Source organism: Vanellus vanellus, assembly GCF_965231255.1.
Source record: "Vanellus vanellus genome assembly, chromosome: 1".
Lineage (NCBI taxonomy): Eukaryota > Metazoa > Chordata > Aves > Charadriiformes > Charadriidae > Vanellus > Vanellus vanellus.
This window is the reverse complement of record NC_138905.1, coordinates 120,564,489-120,586,528: the sequence shown is the minus strand read 5'-3', so window position 1 is coordinate 120,586,528 and position 22,040 is coordinate 120,564,489. Positions and strand designations below refer to the sequence as shown.

At 37.4% G+C, this 22,040-nt stretch overlaps 1 protein-coding gene across 1 annotated transcript in view; it reads right to left on the bottom strand.

The window, feature by feature from the left end:
• Positions 1-1,103: 1,103 nt before the first annotated feature.
• The window catches only part of TTC3 (tetratricopeptide repeat domain 3), a gene marked incomplete at its 5' end in the record, with an annotated part of 69,743 nt that continues 48,806 nt past the window's right edge, over positions 1,104-22,040 (bottom strand). The window contains 17 exons of the mRNA XM_082489473.1: positions 1,104-2,391; positions 2,943-3,032; positions 3,250-3,477; positions 3,630-3,750; positions 4,214-4,635; positions 7,521-7,619; positions 8,138-8,231; positions 8,891-8,991; positions 9,936-10,032; positions 10,763-10,831; positions 13,323-13,462; positions 14,740-14,889; positions 15,586-15,651; positions 17,525-18,434; positions 18,798-18,950; positions 19,712-19,788; positions 20,387-20,443. Of these exons, the coding sequence (XP_082345599.1) occupies positions 2,281-2,391; positions 2,943-3,032; positions 3,250-3,477; positions 3,630-3,750; positions 4,214-4,635; positions 7,521-7,619; positions 8,138-8,231; positions 8,891-8,991; positions 9,936-10,032; positions 10,763-10,831; positions 13,323-13,462; positions 14,740-14,889; positions 15,586-15,651; positions 17,525-18,434; positions 18,798-18,950; positions 19,712-19,788; positions 20,387-20,443 (2,985 nt within the window). The 3' untranslated portion in view covers positions 1,104-2,280. The remainder of the gene's footprint in view (positions 2,392-2,942; positions 3,033-3,249; positions 3,478-3,629; positions 3,751-4,213; positions 4,636-7,520; positions 7,620-8,137; positions 8,232-8,890; positions 8,992-9,935; positions 10,033-10,762; positions 10,832-13,322; positions 13,463-14,739; positions 14,890-15,585; positions 15,652-17,524; positions 18,435-18,797; positions 18,951-19,711; positions 19,789-20,386; positions 20,444-22,040) is intronic.

The following is a 22,040-nucleotide window of genomic DNA, read 5'->3' as shown; positions in this document are numbered from 1 at the left end:
TTTCATTTTAATTGTGAATTTTCCATACACTACTATGTGGGGTGGAGGCAGGCTAAGTATATAAAATGTTACATAAACTATAAGTGTAAAGATGACAACCTAAAAAGACAATTAAGAAAATTGCCAAAAATTAATTTCCTTCAGCTTTATCCAGCAGCATTGCCAAGCAGGAAAATGTAATTCTAGGTTTGGCCCTGTTTCTCCATCATCTGTATTTTAATAAACATCTGAAATTTTTATTTCAATATCTTGGCGGGGGAGAGGGGGAGGGGGAAGCTCTTTACTAGAACTTAACGCTTCTCCGAGATCAGGAAACCACACAGGATGATATTTGGAAAACGTAAGCTGCTCTGTCTGGTCTAAGCGACGTTACAAGAGTGCCACCTGCTGCTCGAAGTAGCGCTGTCACCTCCTACCGTCAAAGTTACTCGGAAAGATGGAGTGGCGTTCATCCTGCCTGGGGCAACCGGAGCAGATCCGCTCCCTTCGCGCACCACTGCTCCCTGCCCAGCCGCCCCTCGCCCGGGGCAGCGATGGTCCGGAGGATCGTCTGCTCTAAGGCTTCCTTTTTAAAGGTGTGAATGACCTCTCTCCGGAAATCACTAAAATCCTTCCAGCTTATGGGAGTCAGGGAAGAGAAAAGGAATGTAGAGCAAACCCCATCCTTCTTTTAGCTGGGAACCTGGGCTCCTGTCTGTGCTGTGAGAAAAGGAAAAATAAGATGGGCTGATAGCAAGCAGGCATATGTAAATGTCAGTCCAATGCACTAACAGCAAGTGCTTGCTTTCTTACCTGTTTGCACAGCCAGCTCACCCTTCTTACCTCAAGGCACTTTACGTTCTGTTTGGAGAATGCTATCAAATATGGCACGTGCGCGACTGCTTTGCCACTGCTTAGCAGGTCAAGGATACCTCTGCTCTGGAACAGTGTCCTAGGTTGCTTTTGTGAAAAGCTAAGAAGGTGATATATACATATCCCCCAGTCCAAGGAAGTAAGGGCAGCTGAAAAGGATGCAAGTGCTGTAATGCTGAGCAGTGCAGGACCTAATTAGCTCTCTAGTATACAGTAGATTACTCACCAGTAACTCAGACTTAGCAAAAATATTACACAAAAACCCCACATCAGCTGCAGGAGTATTTTATTTTTGATCCAGGTGCCAATTAATATACTGATGAATCACAAAGTAGTTTAAAACTTCATCTGGAGGTACATACTCACTTGGGGGAACAAATGATCCTTAGAATTAGCTAACTTAATCTCATATAATCAATACTGCTTGTATCCAAACAACAGTCACATTTTGTTTTCAGAGTGGTTAAGCTGTACAGGCTCTAGTCCTGGTCTTTTGGCTATTGGAGACAAATTTTACAGCGATGAAGGTACTCTGGCAAGGCCAGACTTTTAAAGCAATAGGATAACTGTTCTTTCAGCTGTTTGTATTCTGCACCTCACGCTGTTGATAAGCATTCATGCACAGAATACAGATGCAGCATTGCTTTGTCAAAAATAAAAATCCTGTAATTCTGATGGAAACAAATCAGCTTTTCAGCGATGAGGGAAATTCAAACCGTATTTCAAGATTAAAGAATTGAGCCGTGTATTCCAACTCAATGATATGCAAACAGAAAGAATCACATGAATACTTAAAAATTCTTGCTTCAAAATATTACTAAAAGTCATTATTTAAACAATTTGAATTATTAGCTATGGATTTATGCAGAGAAAGGAGCTGCAATTATACGAGCTACATTCATAATGATCACGAGTCCAATTTGAATCCTGCAGTTTACGCCAGAGAAAGGCAATGTCTTGGCTGTTCCAAATTCTGCTAGTCTGTCATCCAGGTCACCTACTTGTTTGATATTAGAATTTATGTTCAGTGTTGTGCAAGCTCTGAATGAAAGTCCCCTCTGTGCATGAATTATGCACCATCCTTTGAGAAAAGTAGATGCAGTAGATTAAATATCCCATAGCCAAAAAGACCCTACCCTAAGTTGTGTCTGCTGCCGACCTCTGAACTGCATCAGCTTCATGCACTTTAGGCAACAACCAGGAAAAGTGCTGGATCTTGGAGTATGCTCACTTGATTCTGCAGGTGCCATGGCAGCTCCAGCATCTTGTGGCTTAATACCAAGTGTTATATACTGAATCAGTCCGAGTCCTACTACCATTGTCAATATGTTCTGTCTCTTTCTAGGCATCATGTTTCTGTTCCTCACCATGGTGGTTATTCTGCAACTGCTTTGCATCTTATTATAATGTTGTCACATAAAACAAGGTTTAGGCGTATCTGTTCCGTGCAGGAAGCTCAGGAAAGTCTTCAGGTAACAGAGCATGAACGCGGCAGATAGGGCAGGTACTCGAATGTTGCTTAAGCCATGTTCTAATGCACTGCAAGAATAGGGAGATGATGTTGAGGAAACAAAGTTTCAAAGTTTAAAGAGTTCAGCTTAAGTATGTTAGTTATTGTCACTAATAGGTAAGCAATTTTTCCGACATGTTCTAGGTTACTAAAATTTGCCATTAGAAAACTGTTCTCCAAATCTGACACCGTGCTGATCAATTTACATTTGCACCTATTCTGCAATAACAAGTAAGGTAGTGGGAAAAGGTCACGGACAGAAGTACCAAGTTATTCTAACATAATTCTGACTTTCTCACTACATACAGTTATACATGCAACCGCTATCAGGCAGTAAATGCAGGGTTTATAGTGAGTTATCATTTTAGTTCAAAATCCCAAACTGTAAACTTTCTGACACAGTAAGAGGGCATATATAGCAAGCCTTGGTGTACAAAGTATGCAAAAAAGAACTGTGCACTGTTCTTTAAGCACTGAAGGATAAGGGGGAGGAGGGTTACTTTTAGAAAGTGGAATGATGGCATAACTGAACAGAGTTTGTAAACGTTTGCATCTTAGTGCTAAGAACAAAAATCCTTACTTCTCTGTGAAAACGATGCCCGCATTCTAGTTCACATGAGTCTCTGCTTAGTTCATCGTGACATATTGTACAAGGATCATCACTGGAGGCCTACACATAAAATGTTAAGTTATTTGAAAGCTAGCAACAACTGATCAGCAAATTCTAATAAGTTAATAATGTTAATAATTTTAACCAAGTATATTTAAGCTTTTGTACACAAAATGAACAAGTCAGTTATTTTTTTCAGCAATACTTTGATTATTTCATGTCTTACATGAAGTACATGACAATCACTTCACATTCATTGAAGCAGTGGAGAACTTACTGTATAGTCTAGTTTTTTCCATTTAGATTTAGGTGTTGCTCCAACATTTCCCCAGGGCTGGAGATTTGTCTGAGATGGACTTTTACTCGAGGTGTTTTTATGCGTTGGTCTTGCCTTGGGCGGGCTGGGCACATTTTCTCCTGCAGGTACTTCCTGATGCCGAGTTCCAGTCTGCGCTGGTGAAGCAGAGGCCACTGATGTCACAGGTCTCCCTGTTGAAGTTGGTGCCTGGACAGGTATTGGAAAATAATTTTGAGTAAGTTTGTATTTCAGAGCTTGACAGCAGAGGAAAGTTTGCATTCTTTCCTGAACTGTGCTGCACCGTTTCCTCTGTCAGAGATGCACAGCAGAAAAGGCAACAACTACATACACCACAGTACCTTATTTTGCTGGTCCAGAATGAGTTCTGTTACTCTGCTTAGAATTTCATCGAAGCTCAAACCTGACAATGTATTCCCATTTCTTCTTTGTACGTCTTTTATGAAGCTAATAAAGTCTGAACTGAAGGGAAAAAGAAGAAAGACACGATTACTGACTGGCAATACTATGGCCATGATCAACATTAGAGAACGCTGTAGCTTCCATGTTTGATTCACAGCAGTAGGTGCTTTAAAAGATACTAACAGCTCAAATGAACTATAGCAAATACCTGCTTCCAATACCTCTGAATAAACTAGGATCTAGCTATCTGAATCACAAAAAACCCCAAACAATAAAATTTATTGTTATTATGTTTGCTGGTGGTTCTAATTGGAAAAAAAACCCAAAACACATAAACCAACACCGTAGGCCTATTCCTTTAAGGAATGTCTCTGAATGGGAGGGGAGGGAGGGGAACAACTAATATTACTGTTTTCATGAACTAGAAGCCACCTACTATGAAAGCAATTGTTTTTGTATTTTATCATTGGATGTTCGGAACTCCTGTTATCCAGCATAACATTACACGCATTAAAAAACATACCTGCTATAGTCTGGGAATATACTCTGTAGATGCACAATAATGTTTTCAAATACTTTTGGAAGCGTTTTGTTCTTTGGAAGTCCAGAAGGCCTTTGTTGTATAGCTGAGTCATCTCGGTGGGTCTGGTTTAGCTGGACATTCTGAGTATTACTTCCAGAAATCCCTGATGGGCAACTTGCTGAAACTTTATCAGAATATGAACATTCCAGAGGTTTGGAGTGTGTTTTCAGTGACCCACCACTTGCAGAACAAGACTTAGAATTTGCATATGCTGCCTTAACTCCGGCCTGTGCATTAAATGAAGCATGTGTTGGACCTGAGTCTTCAGAACTTGAAAATGCAGGAAGTAAATTAGGATGTGCGGGTGCAGAGGAATACATGACAACAGCTGGATCACCGATGGGAGGTCTGCCTTGTTTTGCCTAGGAAATAAACAGGTTTCACAGGAAAAAGAGTGATTAAAATAAATTGAGCAGAACTCTCAAGCATTTGCAGCATGAATTATGACGCATTCGGTCATGCTAGGGAACTGCAGGGTTCTATCAATTTATCTTAATTTGCTTTACCTAGGTAAAAGTATTGCACAAAGGTGCTCTTTAATCTGTACTACGTATAGACAACCTGTTTGAAACAGCACATATGCAAACTGTTCCTTTAACTTACTCTTGCTTTGCTAAAAAAAATGCACAGCTGTTGGACAGCTCTAAGTTGTACAAAAGTATAGCTTAAAGTTAGTGGTAGAAACACGACTGCTTTAAATAAGTGCCATCAGTCTGAAAATACAAAATTCACTGCTTTTAATGGATTATATAATCTATACATAATGCAGTGTATTTTTTTTTTTATTTTATTTTTTTTTTTTTAACAGAAACACGTGCCGGTTATAGTCATTAGACTTCTTTTTGCACAAAAAACTCTTTTCCATAAATGGAAAGAACACCTTAAAATAAGTTCTGTTGTTTGACCCCATGACTCGTATTTGTTTCAGCACTTGACTGCTCTAGGAAGGTTGCTTTCTAACAGAGACCTAAAATTCTGCATTTTTTCATAGTCAAGCCTGCTGGTTCTTTGTTCTGTGTTTTTTAGTTTAACACCTTTTTGAAACTATTTTACCTTCTCTATAAAGGCATTCAATTAATTAACGGAATTAAACAGGGAGAAAAAGAGCTTTCATCAAGTCTTTTTCATTTGCGCTCACTATTTGCCTATTAAAGTCCTCTCAAAGCTGGAATAATTACAGATCTGTCTTCTAAAAGGTTATTCTGGTATTACTGCAGTAAAAACAGATACCAAATGCAGAACAAGTGGCTCAAAAAAAAAAAAAAAAAAAATCACTCTTTCACAACCTTTAAATTGATGTTAACCTAAGGCTGGTAACAAAGTTATCTACATATTCTTAAGAGTTCTGTACCAATAAATAGAAAGGAGATACCTCAAAATGAGTGAGGAAGAAAAGGTATGCAGGAGACTAAGTGTAACTATTACTTGTAGAAGTCCATAAAAACTGTAGTAGCAGTCATAAATACACAGTATTAGAACAGACCCCTGAATCTAAGTTATACCACAAACAAACTGTGATGAAACGGGAAAAAGGACTTCACTGAGAGGTTCAAATTAACAATTTATTTGGACTTCACTCGCAGGTCCAATATGTCACTATTGCAAGTTCTATGAGTACAATGGCGATTACACTGTTGCAGTTTAAAAGAAATTAGAGAATACACTATTGCAACCTACAAATGATCCTGACAAGTAACAACACAAACCACAAGCGCACTAGACATTAATACCTCAAAAGAGTGCATCAATCACAAACTTAATAGCATGCCATATACCATATGTATGTTTCTTCGTCACTTACCCTCTCTCTCAAGTAAGGTCACTCAATCCCTGGGAAGTTACCCTGTACAGCGTCCTGGACAAGGCAGGGGACAAATCGCCTAGTGGCCAGCTGTATCATTGGAAGATTCCTCATTTTTCTCCCCAAACCTTGTGGTTTTTATTTCTTGATTCTGTGAGGGTGCAGGATTATGCCTGAGTGGATTACACTATCTGGGATGTTTACCTCTGGTGGTGTGTTAGCTAAATCTCTGTTGCCAATTTGTGATGTCTAGCGCTCAAAGTCACAGGAATAGTGATGGGATGGGACTCAGGGCATTTTGTTTGTTAAGGGCCATTTGGTTTCAGTTCTTATCATGATGCAGTCTTGAGACAACCCCGGGCTGAGCTGTTTTGCAGCTCCCCCTAAGGTATCTCTGCATAGACAAGGCAAGGCGGAGATGAAGCTGAGTCGGATGACAACTTCCTGCATCTCACCTATAGCGCTCTGAAACCAGTTTGGCTGGGTGCTCCCATACACAAACAAAAGAAAAAAATGTGACTTTCTGTAGAGAATATATATTAAAAAGTTGTGTGGCATCTTCAATGAAATCAAGGATTTCATTTGTGTGTGCACTATGACTGTGTTTTACTTACTGGGTGAATTATCTCCCCCATTTTGAGAGATGACTAAACCCCTTCTTCCTCACTCCAAACTGTCCCAGGTCCAGTGGTTTGTGAATGCTATTTGTCGTCAGGACTGGGCATCAGCTCTGTGCCCTGGTTTCAATTTCACCATCGGTGAATGGCAGCACGTAGGTTGGTTGTGCCACTGCTGCAGCTAGCTTGACTGTAAGTAGTTTTATCACTGTCGCATGTCTTCCCACCACTGCACTGATGAATAGTTCAAGGAGCATTGACATGCCGACCTCCCCCTTGCACCAGGAACAGTCACAGGGTTCAGAAGTAATTGACATGATTTGAGCAAAGCATCTGTGGAACTATTGGCTCATGAGAAAGTGGTTTTAAATAGTATTTATCTGGGATGTAGTCATTACAGATTAATTTCCATAAATGGCTATACTCCATCTAGTTCATAACAGATATGACTGGAAGTTGATTTTGGTATTCGTAATCAGTTACACATGATGGTGCAATGGGGCCTTGTCCTTATGGATTTTGGTGCTATAGGAAAGTCACAATATGCAAAAGTCTTGGTCTCAATTCAGACAGAACATGAAGCATTTTAAACTTGAACATCTTAAGCCTCTCAAAGGACTTGAGAATGTGCTTCTCACTGGACTTTGCCATGCTAATCTGCAGTCACCTTTTCCTTTTGAACATTACCTGGACATATGGAGAGCCAGATCCTTTTGTCTTCAAGGCTATATATTCAAATTCTTTACGTACATGTCCTATAACAGATAGTCATACCAACGCAAACTTAAAGAACTTCTTAACAACCTGCTATCAAAGATAAGATACATACTAAGACATTGGGAGGAGAAGGAAGATCCACGGTTTCCGTTTTAGTAAGGCAGTTCCGTGCACCATTTTTCACCGTCTGAATTTTTTCTTCATACTCAGCCTGCATTAAGAAAACAAATTATCCTCCACATCAGCATTAACTGAAGCTCACTCCTTAATTAAAATGGCATTAACATGACTACTTTTTTTGCAAAACACCAAGGATACCAGGCCTTTCAAATGAAGACGTAAGGCTGAAAACTCAGCCTAGACATTTTACATCTTAACTTTTCAGAGAACTTTCATTTGTTTTTCAAGAAGTTGCATGGATTTCTAAAGCTCAAAAAATACAAAGAACCAAGAGACTAGACTTGTTAACGTGGGACACAATTTTGAAGCAAGTGTATAAAGGACACATCTTTGCCTTTATAAAATTGAAGATACTCACTGTAACTTAAGTATAGTTAAGTAATTTGGACTTAAAACTGTATCTTTCTTCTGTTATTAAAGAAAATGCGGTTCAGTATTCAGAGGACAAGCTGCTGGTGTTTTAAAAAAGGAATGCAAAATTATTGAAGGTATTTATTCTGGTTTCATTTCTGAAGTTTAACTTAGAGCTTAAGAGAAATTAAGGCGTACCTCTACTTTTTCCAGTCGTTTCTTTACATTTGAAATAAATATTTCCCAAGAATCAATCTGTGACTTCAACTTAGGTGCTGCTGAAGCTGAGCTGCTGAAGTATTCAAGATTATCAGTTAAAATCCAACATTCCCATTATTTTTGTTTAACACCAATGGTTTCAGTACAGCAGTTCCTTCCCCTACCAACTAAATCACAGTCAAAGACTTCAAGCAATTTTAAGTTAAAAATCAGTTGAATTACTGGTACTTAGATCCTATCCAATCTCAGAAGTTGACTCCTCAAATGTAAATTAGTATTTTGCAGTAACATAAACACAGGGAAAGAGAAGATGTCCTAAGTTTTTAAAAAGGTAACACCAAGGGCTAAATTAGTTCCTTGTAGGGAAGAAAACAATGTTGTTGCATGCCCAGCAGTTTTGTTGCACTCTTTTCTATTTACATTGCAGCCCTTTCCCACTGATACTATGCAGGAATAACTGGGATGTTCCCAGTAGCCTGATCTTCCCTGGCTAAGAAAGACTAAGACAAAAAGCTCACTCCTGCTTAAGTATCACACATCTTGGTAATTTAAGAAGAAATTCACCTTCAGGAAAGCCACATTTAACTATTACATTTCTACACACCTTTCAGGCTAGCACCTCTATGTGAGCAAAACTGACTTGTCTAGTTAAATGATCGTGATTAAACATTCAGTAGTTACTCGTATTTAGCAATGAGTAGAACTGAAATTTTTGGTGTAAACTCTCCATACCTGCTCAATGACTTCAGCATCCTGAGATTTGCTTCTGCATTGGCAGCTATGCCATTTAACTTGCATACTTCAGTCTCCTTCCAGTTTTTGAGTACTGATATCTGTAACAAAACATAACTGTGTAAAAAAAGAAAAAAGTGCAGTAAAAGCACAAGGAATAAAACCTCAAAACAGATTTTAGTAAGTACCCGAAACAATAGTTTGATACAGAGTACCATATACACAGAGTTCCTACAATGAGAAATTTCAAGTGGAATTAACAGCCCTGGCAGGCCTTCAGGAGGATGAAAAGGCTACATTCACTTCAACTGACAGTAGAAAGCATCCACTGCTGTTCCATTTGTAACTTATCCTATATATATATATAAAAATATACACACACACTTAAGTGATTAAGGCAGCTTTTTAAATACTGCACGGTTGAAGACTAATGTGGACCAACAATCTAATCTTTTTATAGAATCCCACTGCAGATAAGACAGCCTTCAAGCCCTTCTTAAGACGGGAGAATTGTTCATGAAATTCAAAGCATTTCTAGTATAAAACATACTGGTTTAGAAAAAATCTTGGTATTTATCAGTACTCCTCTCCTTTCAGTGAAATACATAAGTCAGTTGTTGCATTCTGATTCTACCTGATAAAGCAATAGCTATATATTCACTAACCGTGACTTTTAACAAGGAATTTTTTTATGTTCCTATGGTTAATTCTTACTAATAGATAACAAGGATAAGTATGAAACTGAAATACTAGTTGAATTTTGTTTGGAACAACACTACATGCCCCATATTCTGTGTACTTTTAATACTGGTCAATAATAATAATAATGTGCCTGATGACCTGCAAAGTTTAGTAGGATAACATCATGAATAGCACTTGCCAATATTTGAGTAACACTTCTGATACGTGCTTATGAAAAGTTTTAGATACTATTGAAACAGTACATTGCTAGATTAGACTTCACCAGTTATGTTCCCCACCTACTATCAGCACAAATGATTCAAGCTCTAGCAAAAGCGTTTTAAGAATTTTTTTTTGTTTGTACCTCTGCTTTAACAGCTCTTTTCACACACTCCCTGCAGTCATCTTGACTCTTCTGTATAAGCTCTTCCAATTTTACTTTCTCATTAGCAAGTTTATTACTGTGAAATAAAAAGAAGCCAAATACTTGAGTAACATTGACAACAGAGTAGAATTCAAAATTTATGGCATTTTAGAGGCTTTCTACAGCTATTACTTCTCTCTTCTTTGGAACCATGCATCTCCATTTATATTGTACAGCTTGTGCCTTCAGGTAGAGTATCCTGCTTGTGTAGCCGTACTGCTGGATCCATGGACACAACCTTGGGATTCCCTAACCACATTTCATTGTGCAACCTAAAAAAGCTTATAGGAGTTTGACTACCACAGTCATGCAAGTATTATTGTTCTGAGCCTGATCATATATATAAAGATGTACGTATAAATGAAGCCTTGACTTTATACTATGTGCATATGAATAACTTTTAGAAAATGTTTAGATAACCTCATATACATTTAGGACTACAAGTGTATGAAGATCCAAAGCTACATACAACAGTTCAGTATGTCTGTACCACACCTAACTTCTAACGTTTGTTCTAGAACACAGTATCATATAACCAAGGGAAACGTATGAGTATTTTGAAAACCCACAATTTTATTATTCTAAATATCTACAATAAAAAAAAAAAAATATATATTTACTTATTATAAGTAAAAGTAAACTGAGAATAAGAGATATAGGTTAAAGTATTTATTTTTTCTAAACCTCCACCCAGAGTGAAGCAGACAACTCCAATAATGACAAGTTAATAGAAAAATGTAAATATTGCTGAAAGGTACAAGTTTTACCTGGTCTCGAGATATGTATTTAAATATACATTATATTGCTTTTCCTTCTCATCAATGGTCTTCAAATACCTAGAATAATCAAACATTTATTAAGCTTGTTCTGAAGAATGTTCACAAGCAAATAGGTGACATTCCACTATAACCATAGTGCCAATCATGCAGCAGTGACAATTGTATGTTTTATATGGTGTTTAATACTATAAGTGCATTTAACATATTCCTAAAGAAGCAGTAACTAACATAAAAGCAGGCCAATTATTTTTCAAGAGACGTTTGGCCCAAACTACTCAGACTAACGATGCTACAACAGCATTCAAGGACAGAAATCTTCTCAGGTCTACTGAGAAAGAACATTATAAATACAGTAGGAATTACCAAATCTGATTAGAAAAGTTATTGCTAAGTCAGTCAGTTTCATCGGTTATCTAGAAGCTAGTTTAAATGTTTACCTGTAACTTGTAAAAAAAATCAAAATACAAAAGCAGACATGTACATATATTGAGGGTGGTAAGGCACTGGAACAGGTTGCCCAAAGAGGTTGTTGAGGCCCCATCCCTGGAGGTGTTCAAGGCCAGGCTGGACGTGGCCTTGGGCAACCTGGTCTAGTGGGAGGTGTCCCTGCCTATGGCAGGGGGTTGGAACTAGATGATCTTTAAGGTCCTTTCCAACCTAAACCATTCTATGATTCTATGATATTCAGCCTATCACTGTGATACAAGATCTACCTGGCTACACAGACAATGATTAGGTTACTTAAGGATTTCTAAAGTGTTTAGAATGTTTCGGGGAAAGCTACTGATAATACTTCATCCAATGACACACAATTTATTTTTCAGTACATCAGTGATGTGTTCTCATGGATGCTTGTTGACTATGGTAGAAGTTGACTGAAGTTGATTCTTGCTCCTCCATAACCAGGAGAGCTCATTGCTAGGGGAACAGCTGGGTTTACTGCACACAGGGTCATGATGGGATCCATACATTGATATTATTGATTTAAGTTCCATGGAAAGCCCTCCAGACTTCTGTTTTAGGGTGAAGGACAGGTAAAAAACCCCACCACAGATACATGCAGTTATGCAGTTCTTGCAGTTTTACTTGAATCCGAGAAACGAGCAACAGGACTAGAAAAGAAGGAAACACGTGTCCTTGGATGACACTCAGATAGGCTATATGGCAGAACAGACAAAAAGCGTGTAAGAAAAATAGATGCAGACCAGAGTTTGGTTGGGCTGACTGTATCATAGAATCATAGAATGGTTTAGGTTGGAAAGGACCTTGAAGATCATCGAGTTCCAACCCCCCTGCCATAGGCAGGGACACCTCCCACTAGACCAGGTTGCCCAAGGCCTCATCCAGCCTGGCCTTCAACAGCTCCAGGGATGGGGCCTCAACAACCTCTCTGGGCAACCTCTTCCAGTGCCTTACCACCCTCAAAGTGAAAAACTTCTTCCTAATATTTAATCTAAACCTGCCCTCTTCCAGTTTAAAGCCCAGTAAAAAGTCCTTCCCCAGCTCTCCTGTAGGCCCCCTTTAGGTCCTGGAAGGATGCAATAAAATCTCCCCGGACCCTTGTCTTCTCCAGGCTGAACGGCCCAACTCTTTCAGCCTCTCCTCATAGGGGAGGTGCTCCAGCCCTTGGATCATTCTCATGGCCCTCCTCTGGACACACTCCAGCAGGTCCATGTCCTTCTTATGTTGGGGACTCCAGAGCTGGATCACAGTATCACAGTATGCTAGGGATTGGAAGGGACCTCAAAAGATCATCTAGTCCAATCCCCTTGTCGGAGCAGGAACACCTAGATGAGGTTGCACAGGAAGGCGTCCAGGCGAGTTTTGAATGTCTCCAGAGAAGGAGACTCCACAACCTCCCTGGGCAGCCTTTTCCAGTGCTCTGTCACCCTCACTGAGAAGAAGTTTCTTCTCAAATTTAAGTGGAACCTCTTGTGTTCCAGCTTGAATCCATTACCCCTTGTCCTATCATTGGTTGCTACTGAGAAGAGCCTGGCTCCATCCTCATGACATTCCCCCTTTATATATTTATAAACGCTAATAAGATCACCCCTCAGTCTCCTCTTCTCCAAACCAAAGAGACCCAGCTCCCTCAGTCTTAAAGAGGGAGTGCTCCCTCTTTCTATAACAGAAGAAAGAAGAATGAAAATGGAAATGAAAATTGAAAGCTAATCATAATGCAGTAGAGGTAGCACACTGGGAAAGCAATGTAAGTCATGAAGGACAAAAGTGAAAAAGCAGTGCAGTTCGAAAGGATTCTGGAAAACATGGGAAGATCTTAAATAGTGGAGGAGTATCATTTGTTAATTAGGTTAAATAATGCTTTATGTAGATCCTATTAACAGGAGCTCTAATCCAAGAATTGCATTTAACTCATTTCAGAATGACACAATCAGGGCAATAAGTTTGCGTTTTCACTCTGCATATATCTTGGAATCAATAGATACTGAAACTTATCATAGTCTATCAGAAATAACTGTACTTACTGCTGCTTTAAAAAAAATCAAGCAAAGGGAAAGTTATGTAAATCTGTATATAAAATTAGTACCTATCATTGGTATCTGTATGCTTTTTAGCTGTGTTCCTTAGTGCTTTTAAGTTATCTTGGTTTTCTTTTTTCTCCTGTTGCCATTTTTTCACTTTGATTTCTAAGTCTTGATGAAGCCAGTCCAGTTCACTCTTTGATACCTAAAAGCATAAAATAAGATGTTATTTCTGAAGATACTATTTTATTCAAATGCAAGTTAGAGCAGATTGCTGACACATGATCAAAATCTAAGACTGAAAATTACAATAACAGAGGTTTACTGGTTGCTTAATTTACTGTTAGTTCAGGTGTTCAGCATGGGCAACATATAAATGCTTTCCCACAATGATCTGCACATCTGATTTACATGGATTCAGAATACTTGCCACCCTGTTTTGCAGTCAGCTAAAAGAAGAAACCTGGTTTCAGTGTCACACACAAATACATATTGAAATCCAACTCAAAATCCAGCTCATAATCAGTACTGACAATGTTGTATCAGTACTAACAACCGGGAAGTTACAAATCATAACAGAGCAAGACAGCAGTGAGTCTTATGGCTGCCATAACTGCTTAAAAAAATGAAGTAGCATCAACGAATCATCAGGAAATATAAAAAAATATTTTTTAAAAAGTGCCTACGACGCCCATGGAAAAGTTCACCCACCCTGCATACAGCCATACTTTCAGCTCAGAACTTTTTGAGCTCACATTTTTACCAAATATTCACACACACACCCAAAAAAAATACAACAGATATGAGACTCCATCAGCCCTTAGATGAAAGTTTGCCAGGCTACTTGCAGCCAATAGTAAATCTAGAACTCAGGAGCTCCCAAGCTGCAGTACACAAGTTTACTCCAACAAACCATTGAAAGGAAAACGTATATTAAACTGAGATTGAGTGACAGGCCCCATCTTACTAAAGATTTAAGAGAGGGGATGGGAAGAGATGGCTTTGGTTTCACCTGAATTACTTTGTTTTTAAATGAAAAAAATCCTTTTCATGTAGACAAATGGGTAGCCTGTATACATAAAGCATCTACAGCTTTAACTATAAAATTAATCCAGTCAAAGTTATAATAGGCTGATAGTGTTGTTTGGGGACTACTCCACTTGCTCACAAACATTTCAAGGAAATAAAGCCTGTTAGCATACCCAACAAATCAAGAAGGAGGAAAGAGTCAGCAGTGTTGTGCTTATTTGTTCTCAGGTTGAATCAGAACCAATACGTATCCACTAGATGGAAGCATCCAATATCCAATGTGTTTAAGTGTGTTCAAAGGAAGATGACACACAAAGATTGTGAGGTTTGCTGAGTTAGACTTCACATCAATGAGGACTACCAGTCAAGTTTCAAAAATACTGTCGATCAATTACAGCCACTCTTGTGAGCCACTGCAGATTGTCCCACTGTTGCATGAATAAAAACCATTACCTCTGTCTCTTCAACACTTTTTTTTAGGAGCTCTTTTAAAGCACTGATTTCCTCTGAGCTTCTGCTTTGTAACTGGTCGTATTTTTCTTGTGCTTCTTTAAGTTGTTCTTTTAACACCTGATGCTCTTTTTCCATACGTAGAATATCTCCCTGAAAATAAATGTTATAAAAAACTAGTGTCTGTTACCACAGGGCAGCAAACACTCATGACGTCTAAAAGGAACAGTTGCTGTTCGTTGAGATTCAAAGTCTTCAGTGTGGTTAGAGTGGGGTTTTTTTGTTTGCTTGTTGGTGAGGGGTAGTTTAAGAGAAAGTTGTAAAAAAGTTTCAATCCAGCTCAGGCAATGAACATTTATGTCTGACCATGAAGGGAATATGATGAGGTCAAAGGCCACATTTTCTCACTTTTATCTCCCTGTACAGACACAAGACTACCATTGACCTCAGTCTGAGATGTCTATATGCCCAAATGGAGTATATAAATCAAAACTCAAGATTTTTGGAAAGGAAATACTAAATTTCCCTAAAACACACTCCAACACCAGTATAGCTTCAGAACAAAGCTCCAAAACCTCCTTTTGTGGGCCCATGTGAAGTTTCCAAGAGGAACATCACAGAATATAGCCCAACCTGAAGAGGGGACGGGGGAGAACCCCAGAAACCAACAAAAAACAAAACCCAAAACAAAACCACGAGCCACACACACACACCCCAAACAAACCAAAATAAAAAATATCTGTTAAGACATGTCATTTGCAGAGCACCTTTATCTTTTCACTACTAAATTTCTAGGCATTCCTTTAACCTTCTTCATGAGAAATATAAACAAATATGCAGATAACTTACTTGTTGCATTTCAAATGGATGAAAAGGCAAGGTATTAGTTTCCCTATCAGCTACTTCATGATTTACCTAGAATACAAAGAATTATTAGTTGCTTAAAAAGCTTTCCAGTTTATACTAGTAAGTCAGCTCTGTTTTGGAGCTTTTGTACCTACCTACAATTTCACAAATCAGACCTACTTTATGAAGTAGGTCTATCTACAGTGTAAAAAGAAATAATGCAAGTGTTTCTGAAATGAACTTCAATCTATAATGAAAGCAATTTTTTTGTTGGGATCTTTCTCTAGTTTAATTGACCATGAAGTATTTATTTTCAGAACATTTCTCAGAGTCTTTAAACACAGCTGTGTTCTCAATATCTGAAAACTTAAAACTTGCAAAACCAGTGTCTGACAGCTCGCTGATGAGTTGTTTTTTGACTCCTCCTAAACTCAAGATGTACTACATAAGTGCCTCGACTCAGAAGGGACTAGATTCAAGGACCTTCAGAGTCCCTGCTTGTCTTCCTCTAAAACCAAGGACTTACTGAAAGAACTGAGATTTAAATCTAATCAGGCAACATATTAAAGATCCAGTTTATGATGTTACCTTTCTAACAGGCTATTAAAAAATCATAGTCAGATAGTGTTAAATGCCTTGCTCTACCATACTTTTGGAAACGGAAATGTATCTGTTGCCTAACACTCTTCTGATCTCTGCTAACCAGAATTTACTAAATTGAAAACTGTTGCCTCTTCCATTATCTTTTTGATGCATCTGTTTAAGAACCAAACAGAAATAGCATTTTAAAAGCCCAGTCAGCCACGTGATGAAATTCATCTGCCAAGACTGATGGGAAACTAACTTTCAGCAACTGGTCAGGAAAGATTTAAAGTGAAGAAAAATTTTGTACTCAAAACAAATTTGAAAAAAAAAAAAACAACAAAAAACTATGTTAACATTTTCTTAATTTAGAAAGCAGTAATAAAAAGATGACTGTGTCTCACCGCTATAAAAAGTTATTCCTCCCTTAATGACAAGAAATAAATGAAGATGAACTTCTCCCCGGCAGTCCCTCTAGCATGTTGGATAATCTCTTACAAATGGATGTGTGAAACTGCCATATCTGTAACTCTGAAAACCCGGCACCTTAATCCAAAATATTTTCTGTAACAAATGTGGATGTGACCATTGTCTCCCTCTGTTACTTGAAGTTTGTATTCATGAGTGGTGTATGCTGATCTAACTCTGGGGTACCATTAAAGGGTGAATGTTCCAGCCCCTTTTCTGTTCAGCTGCATGCTCTGCCCTTTTCAGTGTTCGGCAATGCTTTCTCAGGAGGGAAAAGGAAAACATGAGGGAGTTTGCCCCTGCCTTCGCCCTACTGCTGGGATGCCACTGTAAGACCACAAGGGAAGCATCAGCCAGCAATTGTTAGACTGTATAAACTATCTAAATCCTCAAATATTGTGAAAGTTAAAACAAATAACTGAACTAATTACAAATACAAAAATGATGGAAGGTTAAGTAAGTTTACAGTGATATGCGTCAGTTCCCTCCTTTGATCCTGGGTCCAAAGATCTGCAAAAATTTCAGGCAGAACAAAATCCAGTGACCATCTCTTTACAGAATTATTAAAAATTAAAAACAAGAGTAGTTGTAGAAAGTATCAGCAACTTAAAGTGCAAGTTTTAAGGAAGTTCCTAGTCTGATAAACACCTCAGTATCTTCCAACCTGTGGCCTTTTTTGGGGGAGGTAAGTACTAGAGAATGCTAAATACTACTTACATAAGATCCCTTACATTTGGGTGGCTGGAAGTATTACCTGAATATTTATCCTTGAAACCCTATACAACATTTGACACTTTGGGAAGTCATAAAGAAATGATTCACTTTCCAGTGCTTAGGACTGTCATTTATCAACTAAAAGCTCTCAAATAACTGTTCCATTTTAACTTCTTACCTGAACAGCTATCATCCTTGTATGAGGATTGGTTTTCATTAGAGGTATATCTCTGCTTTCTTTTTCCGTCTTAATAAACTGTATACCACGTTCAGCTTCATTTGTACTATTTGCAACAGCAGAATTGTCTTCATAAAATGTGCTATCCGAGTTCTCCGGTTGGCACTGAGGGTCTTCATAGGTTTCTATTTCAGTTGGTATAAAACTGCTGAAGACATATTTTCTGTCTGAAATTGCTGATTTGTCATTATCCTGATGAGCTACATTATCAGCATAAATATAACGAGGTTGCTCGGTAACATTTGACATGAGAGGCATTTGAGAAGGCACTGGCAATATTCTTCCATATTGATAACCCCAGGCAGTCTGAGGCAAAAATATACCAGGATTTTGAGAATCAAAGCACTTTACTAAAATGTTTGAAAATGACGACTCATTTTCTATGGTACCAATCTTCTGACTATGCAAAGAAAGCACAGATTCACATGAAGTAGGAAAAGACCAGGGCAAATATTGTGGAGTCTCATAACTTGCTACTGTTAAGTCAGTAGATGTTGATCTATAGGGTTGCTTAGGATAAGACAGTGGTTTGAATTCCTTAGCAGCTGGATTTAACTGTAGCTTGATCTGGGAAGAATTTTCTTGCACATCACGAACTATATAATTTTCTTCTTCATTATCTCCAGTCTCATTTCTGTTTGGATTTTCTTTAAAAAGAACTGCGTGCTTTCTTAAACCAATAAGATTATCCGCCATAATGAAACGAAAGGATTTAAGAAGAAAAGATTTCAGACCACCTTCATCTTCTACAATCTTTCGAGCTTCTTCAGGGAAATGTTCATATTCCCCAACTAGTAATTTATTATTAATTTCCATAGGGCCATGTGCATCCAAGATTTGAGAGAAATAACTTAAAGAAAAAAGAAAAAGAGCTGTCATTATTAATCAAAGTTTTTTTCATGTAATTCTAAAATCGTATTCCACACATTGTATTTTCACAATAACACTTAGAAGCAAAGAACCTCTACAACTACTGAAGAACTATAATTTGAAAGATGGCGTTATAGCCAAGCATAAATTTTTTTCTGTAATACTCTTGCTTGTCCACATCTTATTAAAAACATGCAACTATTTAAAAGCATTAGTACATACCTTTATGGACCATACATATACCAGACCACCAGGACTCAAATACCGGACTTAATACAGTATGTTATAAAAATCATGAAGTAATATTAAACCCTTTAAACTAAGCACAGAAACGTATACATACTCATATAAGCTCTCACAGGTTTGATCTGGGATATTATCTAAAAGTCTTTCATAGCTGTTACTATTTGAAACATCACGGAGAGCTTCAAATTCCTCTAGTTGCCCCCGAAGATATTCTGGGATTACAAATGGTTCATTAAAGTTTGTAAAATCTCTGTAGCATTAAAAAAAAAAAGAGATATGGAAGAAGGAAATAAATAGCACATATGAACAATAATTGTTATCTCTGAAAAAAAATGTATTTTTCTCATATTCTGAGAACAGTATACTGTATAGTAACTACATAGTGCTAAAAATATACCCAAAGAGCAAACTTTTTTCTAACGAGCAGAATAAACACTACCCCAAAATACTTAACTGCTGAACTTCCTAATTGGCCTGGCACTAGCTAATAAGAATAAGGCTTAGCTCTTGCTAGCAGCTTTCACATCTATAAGTAAGGGCAAAACCGGACTCAGAATGCAAGAGTTTGACTCCTGATTAACACACAAATTCTGAGTAACGCACTACAGATTACCTCAATTCAACATCACAATTTACTTGATATGGTGTGGATGGCAAAGTTCAGTTGTGACTGATGAAGTACGTACAAATTTATCTACTAATTTCTTGGTACATTAAGATGGAACACAACGCAAGTAAGATCTTACTTGAAAGAATAGCTCTTGGCCTAGCAGGTGTATTGGGCTGCAGCCTGGCAACGATTTGGTTACTTCCTACATTGTTAAGAACCTTAAAATTCTAGTACACCTTACACCTGTCCTAGAAGCACAGAAGCAATGGCTCTGTACAAGCTCATATCAGAAACGCTTATACGTTAACCCAGATTTGGTGTTTCTAAGACTGTCTTCTCCAGTACCTACAAAGCACTTTGGGGTTTGGGCAATAAAAGCAAAGATGCATGATGGTACTTACAAAGCATTTTCTTCTATAAATATCTTATCATCTTCTCGTGGTGCTGTACTAACTCCACTGGATAATACTAAAATAGGCTAATTAAAAACAGATTATTATTTTTTTAATCTCACAAAAGTATATGCAGAATGATCACCTGTAAAGACTACGTGTAACTTATTTACACTGAACCTTGTTCTGTACCTTTATCATGTTCAGATGCCATATTATGAACTGCAAAACTTTTAAGTACAATTATCAGTACCAACCCATAGCAAGAAAGTTCTTAATTTAAAATTATTAATTTCTTCTTCAGAACTTATTTTGGAAAAAGAAATTGGGATATTCAGCCCAACCTCTCTCTTTTTTACCAGTTTCATCAAAATCCAGTGTACTATATTCACATTTTCCCACACGATAAATTAAGATCAAAAGAGTCATTTAGAATTAAGATAGTGGGTAGACTGAAGGTATTGGTATACAGTCAGAGCCAAAGTTATTAATAAATAATTTTTTTTTCAAGTTCAGAAATACTTTTTATATTGACAAATCCCTATTAAAAAAGACCCAAAACTGTATTAATAGAGTCTTAACAGCATTATTCTACTTCAGGAAAAACAACTTCAAGAATGTGTGTCCGCAACATATTTAGGAAAACAGCATCTAAAGCAGCTAAACAGTTACTCAGTTACTGACCTTTAAGTCTTTTGAGTTCTTCTTCCTGTTTTTGTTTTTAACTTTGATACCATTAGTCTGAAACAGAAAAAATAAAGTCACTGGTTTTTTGATTAGAATAAAATTATGATGCATTTCCAAAACCAGTGTGTACATTTTAAGAAGTTTCAGATTAAAATCCTCATTCTGGTTTGACCAGCAAGATTTAAAAGGTTAAGCATGCAATCCCCATCCCCAGCTGAAAAACACAAAAGGAAACAGAGCTTTGCAAGACTTTATCCATTTTGTTCCTTTTCATGATTTTCTTCTTTAAATGCACATATTTTTAAAACCAGAATATTCTATCATTTTAGTATTTCAGATGCTTACTTATTACATACAGATGAAATTGCATATTTAAGCAGCTATGACACAACGCAGTTTCGTGTGGGGAACAAGAAGCAAAGAGGACTGTCAAACGTTCTGGTCACTTCGATTTTCTAAGATATGCAGTGATGAAGTAACTAAAATGCATCTTCACTTAATAGGATTGTGATTATAGATTAACATAACTCTACTAACAGTAACTTACTAACAGTTTATTTTTGGATATAAGTAACATCGAAACAGAAGTTGTTTTATTCTAAGGGCTTTCATTTCATTATTGGATTTCCATTTCATGAAACAAAAAAAAGCAAAGGATTTCACATCTTATTAAGTTATGTATTAATTAACTCCAAAGATTTACTCTGTATCAAAAGTAAATCATCTTGGTTTGTACAGACAAATGTATCTGCAGGCTAGAATAATTTTAAATGAGAGTGACTCAAACACATCATTAACCAAAATACATAATATACTTCTGCAAATTAGAATGGATTTCAATTAAGATACTAATCAAAAAGTGATTCAGAATGATGTACAGTTTAAGACTTATGGGTTGAATCTGAAAAGCATCTATAAATGGTAATGAACAAACGCAAAATATGTCTAATTCACTTCAAATTTACTTTGCTTATTAGCAGAACAAACATCAAATTCCTAGCCTTACAATTTGATGACATCTGATGGTAAAGCTGGGTTACACTACCTTCCAATTTGTTGCTTTGGACTGTAAAATGCACAGCACGTTTAAGTGTCCGAAATTATGCAGATTCAAATAAAGCACACTCAGGGAAGAATCACACTTCAGATTCGGTTGTCATGGTAAATATGCAGATAAAGCAGTTAGGAAGAGTCTCTCTGTAAATCATGCACTTTTTGTTTTTTTTTTTTTTTTTTTTTTTTAATTCCCTGATGATATTTTTAGAGAGACTTTTTTTAAAGTTAATACCAAACTGCTGTTATCAAGTAATATGTAAATGCTATTCCCATGCACCTTATTTGCCCTATTTTCCCTGTCCAAAGGAGATGATACAGCACATCACTGTACCCTCATCCGCTTTCACTACAACTTCCTCATCTGCGTGAAATGCTCATAAACTAAAAGGTATCTTGTTGGTTTATATTTTAACTAAATAGAAAATCCTAAACAAGTATTTTACTGTCAGAAGTTTAGGAAAAATGGTACACAGTCTTCAAATGCCTTAAAGAAAAAGGGGGGGGGGGGGGGGGGGGGGAGTAGGACACAATAAAACAAAAGAGCAAATCTCCAATCAGGTCTGAAGGATGATGATGTAAAATAAACCAAGAGATG